General features: G+C 36.8%; 1 protein-coding gene across 1 annotated transcript; it reads right to left on the bottom strand.

Annotated features, from left to right (window-relative positions):
- Nucleotides 1-7207: 7207 nt before the first annotated feature.
- Nucleotides 7208-7681, bottom strand: LOC113780420 (protein PXR1-like). Its single transcript, XM_027326224.1, has one exon. The coding sequence runs from the start codon at nt 7679-7681 to the stop codon at nt 7208-7210; it is 474 nt and encodes a 157-aa protein (XP_027182025.1).
- Nucleotides 7682-13527: the final 5846 nt, after the last annotated feature.

Below are 13527 nucleotides of genomic sequence, written 5' to 3'. Positions count from 1 at the left end.
TGGTGTTAGAAACTAGGTTCAAAATGCTACATTTTATCAGAAGAAAACATTTCCAAAATCAGTTCACAAGTGAGAGAAAATACAGCCACAAGATACAGCTTCTCCATTCCTCTCAGACAGATAATCACAACAGGACAGTCAACTTTGCCGAATCACTACGGTTGATTCAAAATGAACTAGCGGGTGATTTTTATACTGTTGGAAAGCTATGAATATCTAGTTTTGAATTCCACTAATGGCACTTGATTTTGACTCTTGTACAAAGAGTTACATTCAAACAAAGAGCTACTGTCCGGACATCCTGATCACAAATTCCAAATTTCTTCCATTTTCGAAAACCGTAGTTTTGAGCAACGAATTGAAATGATTTTTGGAAGAAAATTTGCACACACAATATACAACATATATCCATCTAATTCACATCCAAACAATCATCAAAAATTCGAATTAAAACAGAGCAACATGGATAGAAAATTTCGGCCAGCTTGCACTTCCATTTTCCTTCGATTTTTTCTTCACTTTCTAACCAATCTCATCTCATACAACACATAAACAACATCAATCAACCAACTACACCTCAAGTCAGCTACTTAAAATCCACCTCAAGACCGCTATCCTAAAGATTAAAACAAAATAAATGGTTTTCCTCAAGTCCTTTAACTTATTTCTTGCTTAGGGTTGTAAACACATGCAAACTAAGCTTCATTCTTGAAGAAATTAGAAAGATTGAAGAATGTGAAGGGTTACCTCTTGAACCCTTGAAGAAACCAGAAATTTTCACCGCAAAACCTCCAAGAAATTCCACTCGATGTTGTTTTCCTTCAAGTTAAGATGGATCTCCAAGAAGTATGGAAGTTGGATGGTGATTTGAAGCAAGAATGGGAGCTAGATGAGTGAAGCTTTTTCTTCCCTTCTTCCTTGAGAGGTTCGGCTGACCAACATGAGAGGAGAGAGAGTGTTTGTGTTGTGTGAAGCTTCCCTTGGAAGATTGGAGGGAAAAAAGGTGCAAAAAGGTGTCCAAGGTCAACTTTGAATAGTGCATGAATAGTGTCCCGTACTACCACTTTTCTCTTTTGTTTGTTTCACTTGTGCACTAATTCTCAAATGTAATTCCTTTAACACTATAATTATTCACTCTTAGTAGTCTAATATAATTTCTCAAATCTCCACTTAGTCGTTTCGACGGGAAATACGTGAACTTCCGATTCGCGCGCGATAAAGCGAAATTTAAAAGCAATTCATGTAATGATAATATAATTAACTAATACTAGGTTAAATAATTATAAAAAATAATTATTTTAAGAATAAAAACATGAGTTTCCACATCCTCTCTCCATTAAGAGAATTTCGTTCACAAAATTCATACCTTGGTTTTGAAATAGATCTGGATATTTTCCTCGAATTTCTTCTTCTACTTCCCAAGTTGCTTCCTCTAGTCCGTGGTTTCTCCATAAAACTTTTACCAATGGAATTCACTTATTTCTCAGTTCTTTCACCTTACGATCTAGAAGTTTTATCGGTTTCTCTTTATAGGTCAGTGCCTCATCAATCTTAATATTTTCCGGTTGCAGAACATGAGACGGATCTAGATACGTGAAAAATGTTATGGATCCGAGATAAACTTGGTGGCAATTCCAACTTATAGGCCACATTTCCTACACGTTGAAGAATCTTATAAGGCCCTACGAATCTAGATTGCAAGTTCTTTCCTTTTCCTGCCATCAAACTTGCCTTGAGAGGGGTAATCTTAAGAAAAACTTGGTCTCTAACCGCAAATTCTAAATCCTTCCTTCGATTGTCTACATAGCTCTTCTGACGACTCTGTGCGGTTTGAATTCTCTGGCGTATTAACTTCACTTTTTCTCGCGCCTCCTCAATTCAAGACACTGCAGTGGGGTCCAAAATCTTTTATTCACCTACTTCATCCCAACAAATCGGAGATCTACACTTCCGACCATAAAGCGCTTCATACGGAACCATTTGAATGGACGAATGGAAACTATTATTATAAGCAAATTCCATCAATGTCAAATACTTACTCCAACTCTCTCCAAAATTCAAAATACAGGTTCTCAACATGTCCTCAAGAGTTTGAATCGTCCTCTCAGACTGTCCATCCGTTTGTGGGTGGTAAGTAGTGTTAAAATTCAATTTAGTCCCCAACACTTCATGTATTTTCTGCCAGAACCGCGAAACAAACCTAGGGTCTCGATCGAACACAATACTTACAGGTATCCCGTGTAGCCTTATAATCTCATCCAAGTATAACTTAGCTAACTTCTCCAACGGGTACTTCATACTAATCGGCAGAAAGTGAGCCGATTTGATCAACCTATCCACTATTACCCAAACTGCATCATGACCTCTTTGTGTCCTAGGTAATCCAGATACAAAATTTATGGTGATATTTTCCCACTTCCACTCGGGTATTTCTAAAGGTTACAAAAGACAAGATGGTTTCTGATGCTCGGCTTTAACCTGCTGGCAGATCAAATAAGTCTGTACAAACTGAGCAATTTCCTTTTTCATGTTCTCCCACCAGTACAAACTCTTCAAGTCTTGGTACGTTTTATTCCCTCCAAGATGTACCGTGTACTTAGAATGGTGCGCTTCTTCCAAGATTTCTTTCTTAAGCCCTTTCGTCCTTTGGCACTACTATACGATTTCGAAACCTTAGTACGCCATTCACTCCCAAATTAAAATCTGACTTTTCTCCTTTATTAATTTTCTCCAACCACTTTTGCACTTCAGGGTCCTTCTTTTGTGCTTCATTGATATGTTCCAACAAAGTGGATTTCACGAAAATATTCCCAAGGATCACTTTTCTCGGTTGAAGTCGAGAATTCCAATAACTAACCTCTTCTAACAAGTGCAGTTCTTTAATCATCAATCCTGCCACTTGCACTTGACGACTTAAAGCATCAGCCACCACATTGGCTTTTCCTGGATGATAATTTATCATGCAATCATAATCTTCCAAAAATTCCACTCATCTACGTTGTCTCAAATTCAGCTCTTTTTGAGAAAATAAATATTTAAGACTCTTGTGATCCTTGAAAACCTCGAATGTCACTCCATATAGGTAATGTCTCCATTTTTTCAATGCAAACACTACAGCCGCTAACTCTAGATCATGAGTTGGATAGTTTCTCTCGTGCGACTTTAACTTCCTAGAGGCATACGCAATCACCTTACCATCCTGCATCAATACACACTCCAAACCTTCTTTGGAAGCATCTGTATATACTACAAAGTTATTCTTTCCATTAGGTAAAGCTAATACAGGTGCCCTCGTCAATCGTCTCTTTAACTCCTGAAAATTTTCTTCACATTTCGGCATCCATATAAATTTTTAACTTTTCTTAGACAACTCAGTCATGGATCCAGTAATCTTAGAAAAATCTTTGATAAACCTCCGATAATACCCTGCTAACCCTATAAAAGTCCGAATTTCAATAGGGTTTTCAGTTTGCTTCCACTTTGCAACTGCTTCAATTTTGACTGGATCCACCTTAATTCCGTCCTTGGAAATTATATGACCTAAGAAAGTCAATTCTTTCAACCAAAACTCACATTTGCTAAACTTAGCATACAACTGGTGTTCCCTCAAAGTTTGCAAAACAATCCTCAAATGTTTCTCATGGTCCTCCAGAGTCTTAGAGTACACCAGTATATCATCGATGAACACCATACAAACTGATATAGATAAGGTTTAAAGATTCTATGCATCAAATCCATAAAAATCGCAGATGTATTAGTCAATCCAAACGGCATCACTGCAAGTTCAAAGTATCCATACCTCGAGTTAAAGGCAGTTTTAGGTATATCTTTCTCCAGAATTCTCAATTGATAGTGACCCTGCCTGAGGTCCAACTTTGAAAATACTACCATCCCTTGCAATTGGTAAAATAGATCATCAATGTGGGGCAAAGGGTATTTATTCTTAATAATAACATCGTTCAAGTCTCGGTAGTCTATACACAGTTTTAAACTCCCATCTTTCTTTTTAACAAACAGCACTGGGGCTCCCCACGGTGAATCACTTTCCTTTATAAAATCTTGCTCTAACAAATCTTGAAACTACAATTTCAACTCTTTCAATTCAGTTGAAACCATTCTATACGGCATTTTGGAAATAGGTGCTACCCCCGGAGTCACATCAATTTTAAAAGCTATCTCCATTTCCGGAGGCAAAGATTCTAATTCTTCAGGAAAAATATCCGGATACTCCTTCACTACAGGCATATCTTCCAACCTCACTTTATCACTAGTGTCGCGCCCCATTTTTGATAAAAATAAGAATGTGAAGTAAGGTTTGAAAATTGGTGATATGTGTGGAAAAGAAAAAGGCCATGGGACTTGAAAATACGACGATTTGGCCAAAATAGTAATTTAAAAAAGGGTTTTTGATTGGAAAAATCGGAGTCGCCACTTGATATAGAGTTAAGGTGTACCAAGTCAGCTAAAAATGAATTTTAAAGAAAAAAAGTATAAAACCCTTTTTAAATGACTCCAAGTCTACGAAAAATCAGAGAAAAAGATTCGGAAGTCACATTTGAAGAAAGGGAAGGCAAGGACAAGAGTCCAAGGCACTCTTTCAACCTAGCCAAGGCTAATTGCGTGATCTAGTAAAAAATTTTCTCATTTTAACCTAAAAATTTATCACATTTGGATGTACTATATGAATGCAAACCCTAGACCTAAGAGGGTATCGGGGGGTCAAAATATCTCTTCAAAGCTCAATTGTTGCAAATCGCATTACTTGCGATGCCCAAAGTGATTATTTCGAAGAAGTCACGAATAATACAAAAATATGAGACTCTAAGAAAAGAAAAGGGAAATACAAATAATCATAATTATACAAATATACATGTCCTAAAGGAATGCATCATAACGGGTGCGGGAATCTAATGTTCGTGACTCAATTTTCCCTTTAATAAAGGGAATACGAGCGTGCTAAGGCCAGAGGGCCAAACTCGTCCATATCCCATACTCAAGGGGTTATTCCTTAATCTAATCAAGCAAATGCACTACCCTAGTTCTAATGCTTATATGAAATGCATGTCTAATGTCATGTTTCCATACAAAGGGGTGAAGAATATACATATACAAGGGGAAATATGAATAGCGGATATAAATAGAAAGTAATATGGGATAAAAATGTATATATAAGAAAAGTGTCATGCAACAAGGAAAAGACCTTAAAAAGTGAAAACATGCATGAGATGAAGTGATTTTATCACACAATCATGATCTAATGCGTAGAATGACTTCTAAGGGTCTAGCATTGGACCAATCCATATCTATGAGTTCTCACTAGCATTGGACTAGTGGGAAATCAGAACAAAGGGCCACAACTAGCGTTGAGCTAGTGTGGTGACGGGAAAGAGACCACGACTAGCATTGGACTAGTGTGGTGACGTCACACATTCATTACAATCCAATAAATCATGTAAAGCATAATAAAGCAAATAAACACATAAACCATATAAAACACATAACACGTAAGCATGATATCTAGATGCAAGACCCTAAGAAAAGCAATTAAACACATAGACATGTAGGCACACACAAGCACATAGCACACAAGCCCTATCTATTACAAAAGGGAATGCCTACTACAATCTAAGGGGGAAATAAATAAATAAATAAAATCATAACCTAGCTATTACAACTTTGGCATTAAATTGCCTTTCAAATGATCAAAATTGAACTAAAATAAATATACAAAACTGAAGCCAATAAAGCAAACAAATAAATAAAATAAAATAAAACATTCAAGAGGCATGCAATCAAACACATAAAGTCACATAGGGCACGTAGGATCAAATAAAGTGAGAAATAAGGGTTAGGGTGTACCTCCCTTGAGTTGGGGCCCTAATGGAGTGAAATTACTTATTTACCCTCCAAAATACAAAGAAAAGGTCAAGGCATCACTTTAATTAATAAGTAATCACAAAAGATAAAAATAAACATGAAATTGAATCAATTAAATCATGTAAACAACCCACATTCAAGAAGTCAAAAGAAGAAAGGACTTGATTGCAAAAATTAATAAAATTTTGGGGTCAAAATTAAAGAAAAATAAAGTTAAGGACTCATTCGCAATTAAAGCAATGACCCAATTGAATGAAGTTGAAAGTTTGTAGGGCCATAATGAGAACATCCGCAAGTTAGGGGACTAGAATGAAATTTCGTCATCAGGCTGCTGGGCCATTTTTATTTATTTCTTGGGCCGAAACTTTCCAAACCCATTTGAAAATCTAAGGCAAATGGAATGGGCCAGCCTATTATTTATGATCCAACAAACCCAGTGGGCTTCCATCCTCTAATCCAAACCAAAAACCGAAAATAAGAAGCTCAAACCCACTCCCTTAAACCCAAGTAAAATAACCCCTCAGCCCAAATCACCTTTTTCACAAGCACCCAACATGATGAAATCAACAAAAATTATTAAGCCACAATTATGTCTTAAAAACAAGAATTAATCTAGCTAAAAGACTACTTATGCATATTAAAAGATTATTAAAATCTAAAAGGGAGATACAAGTTTATTTTTTCCAATTTTCCGGGTCATATCAGAACAAGGGGGGACTTGAGGGGTTCCAATGCAATAAAAACAGGGACTTGATCGAAAGAATTATGAAAGATTTAGGGTCAAATTGTAAAGTCTTAAAACCTTGGGGGCTAAATTACGAAGAAAGAGAAAACAAAGGGTCTGATTTAGTAATTTTGGAGAAGTCATCATCTTCTTCACCAAGTTAACATCCATTACCGTTTCCGTTCTCCCCAAACAAAGACTTCATCTCCTAACATTAATTCGGAGTGAAACGAAAAAACAAAAAAATGCAAAACACCAATTCATTAGAACTTCTCAAGTGCAAAGAATGAGCTCACGGACTTATCCGCCTTCTTCATACGCAAAATTGCCGGCCAATCATCTTTCAATTAGAACTTTCACTCGGACATTTTAACAAACAATGAATGGGCATGAAAAAACTTCAGCGAATTTTGCTCAATTGACTCTAGAACCCGCCCCAAAATTTCATTAGCAACTCAAGAAATACAACCTAATGAACCCAGAGAGCATTTATGCCCGAAATTGCAGATAATCAACAAGAAAATTGCAACAATAGCTCTCTGCTTTGAAAGTCTTAAAGAATCGGTCTTAAAGAAAAAAAAAAGAAATTGAACATAGAAGGCTGGCTTACCGCATTTCCTTGGTGAAGATCTGCTGATGGCGGTGGACGATTGACGGTGAGGTGGTGGCGGCTTCCTGTGACGACGGTTCCAACTTTCCGAATTCAACCTTCACTTTGCCGAAGCTTTCTTCCCCTGTTTCCGTTTGCAGCCGCGGCCTTTTCCTCTGTTTTTTGTCTACTCTGTTCTTTCGGCCGAAGCCTCCCCTCTCGAAAGTTTTTGCTTTTTCCAACTTCACAAAGCTCTTAGTCTTCCCTTCGTTCCTCCTGCCGACGTCTTCCCTCTGTTTTTTCGGCTTTTCCTTTCCTTTTTCTGTGTTCTTTTTCGCAATCTTCCCCAGATTCCAGCCGCCACCCTCGTCTCTTTTTCTTCTTTCCCCTCTGATTTTTCTACTGCCGAAGCCTTTTTCAATTTTCCAGCTTTTCGTTTCTTTTGCTCCCTTCTTTTCCTTTCTTTTGCTCTCAGACGAAACCCCCTCCATTTTTCCTTTTTGCTCTGTTTTTCTTTTTGTTTTCTTTTCCTTCAAATCTTAGGCCTCCAAGTGTCTAACATCTAATCCCTTAAGTGCTTAGTTGTCCAATACATAAAGGGGACACTTGTCCTAATGCATGCCCCCACTTGCCATTTTTATTATTTTTTCCTTTTTCTGAAATTTATTATGAAGGCAAAAATAAATAATAAAATAAAATAAACCTAAAATTGAAGAAAATAAAGCTACAATTAAATAAATAAAGTTTAAAATAAAAAATTTGATGTCTACAGTTTGCCCATTTTTGTCTGAGTTTCGAAGAAACTCGAGACAAAGACGTAGACACCAAATACTTACCTGTGTCATTCGGCTGCCACTACTCGAACGACTGCCGTTTTTTGACATGAGGATTGACCCCTTTAACCAAAATTTTAAAATGGGACTGACCCAGACGAAAATTTTAAAATGGGACTGACCCGAATCAGAAATTTAAAATGGGGCTGACCCAAACAAAAATTCAAAACGGGACTAACCCGAACAAACTTTAAATCATGGGACTGACCCGAACAAACTTTTAAATCATGGGACTGACTTGAACAGAATTTAAATCATGGGACTGACCCGAACAGAATTTAAATCATGGGACTGACCCGAACAAAATTTAAAATCATGGGACTGACCCGAACAAAATTTAAATCATGGGACTGACCCGAACAAGGAATTAATCATGAAACGCACACTAGTGGGACTGACCCACGTCTAGTGGCAGTGTAAATGAAATGCTCACTAGTGGGACTGACCTAACGGCTAGTGGCGGTACAAAAGAAATGCTCACTAGTGGGACTGACCCAACGGCTAGTGGCAGTAAAGAAATGCCGGTATGTATGAAGAAATTGTATAAGACTTGCTTGAAAAATTATCCAATGATTTGCCCCAGTGTGATGTGTTGGTCAGTGGGATTAAACTCGAATCTGCCTTAGTTGGTGGTACAAAATTCAAGCCCAACGTGACGTTTGTGATGTTGGTGGCATAAAATTCAGACCCAACGGGATATTGGCGGCACAAAGTCCAGGCCCAACGTGACTTTTGTGATGTTGGCGGCACAAAATCCAGGTCCAACGGGATGTTGGCGGCACAAAGTCCAGGCCCAACGTGATGTTTGGTGATATTGACGGCACAAAGTCCAGGCCCAACGTGATCTTTGTGATGTTAGCGGCACAAAATCCAGGCCTAACGTGATCTTTGTGATGTTGGCGGCACCAAGTTCAGACCCAACGTGATCTTTCAAAAAAAACAAGACATTAAATTTGATTTGTCGAGAAACAAGAAGTTAAACTTGATTTTTTTTATTTTTGACTTTTCTGATTTTTTGATTTTTTTTTTATCTTTTGATTTTTGTTTTTTGATTTTTGATTTTTTTTGTTCGAGAGAATCTTTTCAAAAATAATTTGCCCCAGTGTAGGGCCCTTTTTCCTTCTTCTTTCTTCTCTTTTTCCGGTATCGGCCTTCCACATCACTAGCTGTTTCTCCATCGATTTCAGCCATGAATTCCTGCACAGGGGACTTACCAAAGTACAACATGCACTTAAAATTTCTTATTTTATTGATGCACCTACTACTCATGTGAAGAGCAGCATGATTGATTCAAAAATATCTTGCTTGTCTCTTGGACGAAATCCTCAAATGTGTTACAAAATCTGCCCCTGTGTGGGCTTATTTCGCGAAATCTCACAAATACAAATTTGCCCCAGTGTGGGCTCCTTTGATTGTAAAAAATTGTTTAGATGATTCCCCATTTATTTGAACAAGGAGAAACCGCACTTTCTAAAATTTAGAAAATAATCATATATACAATGTGAAGAAATTTAAACGTCGAGTTTGAACTCATGCAGAAATTTCATGATGAATCCCTCAGAGTAACACCAAATTCAAGAAGATTTCTTCCTCACTTTTAGCATCGGTGCTTAGGGTAACGGGTCACCACTTCTTGTTGGCTCATCTTCCAGGACCAATCAAGTGGACGTTATTTCTGATTTGGAAGTGGCTAAAGGAAATGGGAGGTCAAGATTTGTCTTATTTTTGTGCCCATTCGATATCACATCTTAGTGAAAGCAAATAGTTTGTCACAAACTTAGTCAATATATAAGCTTTGTAAGCTTGCAACAGAGGGGTAGAAACGATACCAAAACATGCGAAAACAGGTCATAATCTTATGATCATGAGTGACAGGTAGATTTCTTAGGAGCGTAACCCTTGCTTTGAGTTGTCATGAGAAATAAGTCAGCGATGGACTTTATGAGCTTGTAATGCGGTTGGAAAACGATAGTTAAAGAAAAAATTTTCGAGAGTATTGCACCGAAGATCGCATTTTTCTCAAAATTGCTCTCATTTCGTACTCAAAGATCTCGAACTTTGTTTGCATTTTTCTCATCATTCACAGGGACTTCAGCGTCGAATTTTTTTTTTTTTTTTTTGCACTTACTTTTTGCTTTCCTTTTTGCTTTTCTTCTTTTTTTTTTCCTTTTTCCTCGACCTGGTGGGTTTTCACATGGTGAGTAGTGTCAACCCATACCCAAGCAATTAAAAAATACAGCTAAAATTTTCTGGCATCAGGAAATTTCTTGACAGGGCCATTGCAAAGAATAGAAGTCAGGACTTTCGACTTTTGTAATGGGGTCTGGTGGGGTGTTTATAAAAGTTAAGGCTTGAAGGCAGATTTCAAAAGTAGTTTAAATAATCTGAGATCGCATTGTTGCGCCAACCCTATTTTAGGGTTAAATCAAAACTTGCCCGAGTTCATTCTCCATTGAGGCTTTTCCTTTCATTTTCCTCCTTTTTTTTTCTTTTCTTTCTTCTCTTTTCTGGCCTTCGGTCGTTTCATTCATCGAGGTTTTCTTTTCTTTCATTTTCCTTTCTTTCGGCCTTCCTTAAAAAATTAAATTTGCCCCAGTTTGGGGTTTTTCTTTTTCTTCCTTTTTCAAAACTCAATTTACCCCAATGTGGGGTTTGCGATTCTCAGGGGCTGCCAAACGAAATAGTTTATTCTGAAGGTTCAAAAGGGATAACTAGGGATAAAATGTTTGATTGGAAAGGAAGACGGCTTGACTTTCGTTCCATTCCTCACATTGACCCTGAAAGGAAACTTTCATTAATGTGAAATTCCTTGCATGTATCTGAATTAATTGACTGAGGAAGACTCTTGTTCATCCATAAGTGGTTCGTCGGACAAAACTTGTCCCTTTTCTCTTTTTTTTTTCTTTTCTTTTCATAATTGAAACCCAGATAGAATCAAATTTCCCCAATTTGCGGTTCCCTTTTCTTTTTTTTTTTTATTTAGCATTTTTTTGCAAAATTCCCCAATCTCCTTCCCCAATGTGGGGTGCGATCATAAGTGCATTCGAAAAGAACCACCTATTTTGGCTCAAATGAGGATGCAAGGGGTAATCATTGTTTAGGTTGTAGAAACGATGGCCAAACCATCATTCTTAAGCTTCATGACAACCAAAGTAAAGAATAGCTCATCGAGAACCCATTCCCTTTTGAAAATTTTCCCAATGTAAGGTAGTGATCATTCAGGCCCTTATTTGAAACGAAATTATTCTTTTAAGACTCAAATGGGAGAGCAAATGATAAAGTCTGTATAGATAGAGAAACGAAAGCCTAAAGTATCATTCCAAATTTTCAAAACAAAGAAGAAGTGATGTACATTTTTGCTTTCACTTAGATGTGAATTGAATCTGGTTAGACCAGTGGGCATTTTTCCAAGCAAAGATTGTCCCAATTTGCAATTTGTTAATCAATGTGACTAATTTTTGGGGATCCATAAAAGTGGGCAAAGTAAGAATTGTACAGTGAAGGGAAAAAAAGGTATTGCATTGGATTTTCGAGACAGACCAATCACTTTGAGTGACCTTTTTTAAATCCGAGGAGCACCAATCTAGTGTGAATTTTCAGGCAAGAGGTTGAAAAATCTCAATTTGAGCTTATTTCTTAAAATTCATCATGAAATCTTTTAATGAGCTCAATAAAGAATGAAATGTAGACGAGTATATACAAAACAAATAATTGTCTGAATAAAAGCTTCATTATTGTCAAAGTTTGAAAATTTTTAAAAGCAATACATATTAGAAAAATTCTAAAGAACTCATTTACACATGTATACACACTTTTCTCTCTTAATAGCCCCCTTTTTCCTTTGAGCAATGAAATCTCTTAGATGTTTTACACGAGCGCTTTCAGATGAATTTTCAAATTTACATTGTAGGGCCTGCCCAAGAATCAAGTAATACTTGTAATTTTCAGGATTTATTAGACAAAATCGTTATTAAATATAGGAAGAATATTCTTACCTCATTGAAATCTCTTTTATAAATGCAGGGGAGGGGAAAAAATAAAAGAAGAAAATACCCAGAGTTAGTAAGCAAAATTATAAAATCGGTATGTGTGTTCTATGGGGGAGCCCTTTTATGCCAAGGGTAGGCCTAGCATGAAAAATGCAATCCTCTAGAGTAGACACTATATAATACATGATGGATCCGATCAACTTATTGAATGGAAAATAATTTAAAAAAAAAATTTTCAATTGGAGTGACGAGAAACATTTGTCAAAATGAGGACAACGTCTGAATGGATTGATCACTTTGATCGATACAAGAATTTGCAAAATGCACCGGTTTGACCTTGACGAATTTCCTATTAGAGAGATTGAAATTCGTTGACAAATTTTCTCAGTGAAGCATGGGTCAAAACCCCAACCGACCAAATGGCTGGATGCAATGGATGGTTTTCTCAAAATCGACTCGGTTTCCCAATTTGAAATTCGAAATTGAAACCCTGATTGGTCAAATAGGTTGAATGAAATTGACAATTTATTTAAAATCGACCGGATTACCCTAAAAAGGGTACACTAGTCAAATGAACTGGTTGAAATTGATAATTTATTCAAAATTGGCCGGATTGACATAAAATGAGTAAACTGGTCAATTGAAATTGATGATTTATTCAAAATTGACCGGATTGACCTAGAAATAAATAAATGGATAAAATGGGTTGGATGAAATGAGTAAATCGATCAAACGGATTGAATGAAATTGATAAATAAAATGGTCCAATGGAATTGATGGTTTATTCAAAATTGAATTGTCTTCCCATTGGTAGTTCCAAAAAATAATTGCGATGCATTAGTCTATGAGCCTCCTAAAATCAAGTTTTGGCCTCAATAAGTTTACCATCTCAATAATGAGGAATTATTTGCGAATTTCTTCAAGTTAATATCCTTTAAGCAAGGGATTTTTACCAACTATGTTAAAAATGACTAAAGAATGATTGTTAGATGCTTATATTCTAATGTACCAAAGATCGCTCCAGGGTCATGGAAAGGATCAGATCCTACCTTACCTTGTGCACTACCCCTTTGGATGGTACAAAAATATAAACGTGCAAGTCTCCTTGGATTAAATATCCGAGATACAGGGCGATTTATTCCTATTGTGGGATCCCCTAAATGGCATTCCCTTTCTAGGGTTTATGCATGATGCCATTTATCAAAGCGAATAATTATGCAGTAGACAAATGAAATGTGACCTAAAGGAACCCTCTTTTTGTATGCCGGGATGAGCCCTAAAATGGAATGTATTCATGCTGCAAATGCAAAGCATTGAATTTAAACGTGTCACATCAAATGGGTAGGCTCCTAAAGAGTACCATGCCAGGACTCTTATTTTCTAGGGCTGATGAATGCAATAGAGACAAAAACCAAGAAAAGTTAGTTCAACCAGATAAATACACATAACACATTGTAGCAAAACAATACAAAGAGATAAAGCAATAAAAAGAAAAGAGAGGTTGGATCCTTCCCC

This window comes from Coffea eugenioides, chromosome 8 (genome assembly GCF_003713205.1).
Source record: "Coffea eugenioides isolate CCC68of chromosome 8, Ceug_1.0, whole genome shotgun sequence".
Lineage (NCBI taxonomy): Eukaryota > Viridiplantae > Streptophyta > Magnoliopsida > Gentianales > Rubiaceae > Coffea > Coffea eugenioides.
This window is presented reverse-complemented; position numbering and strand designations above follow the sequence as displayed.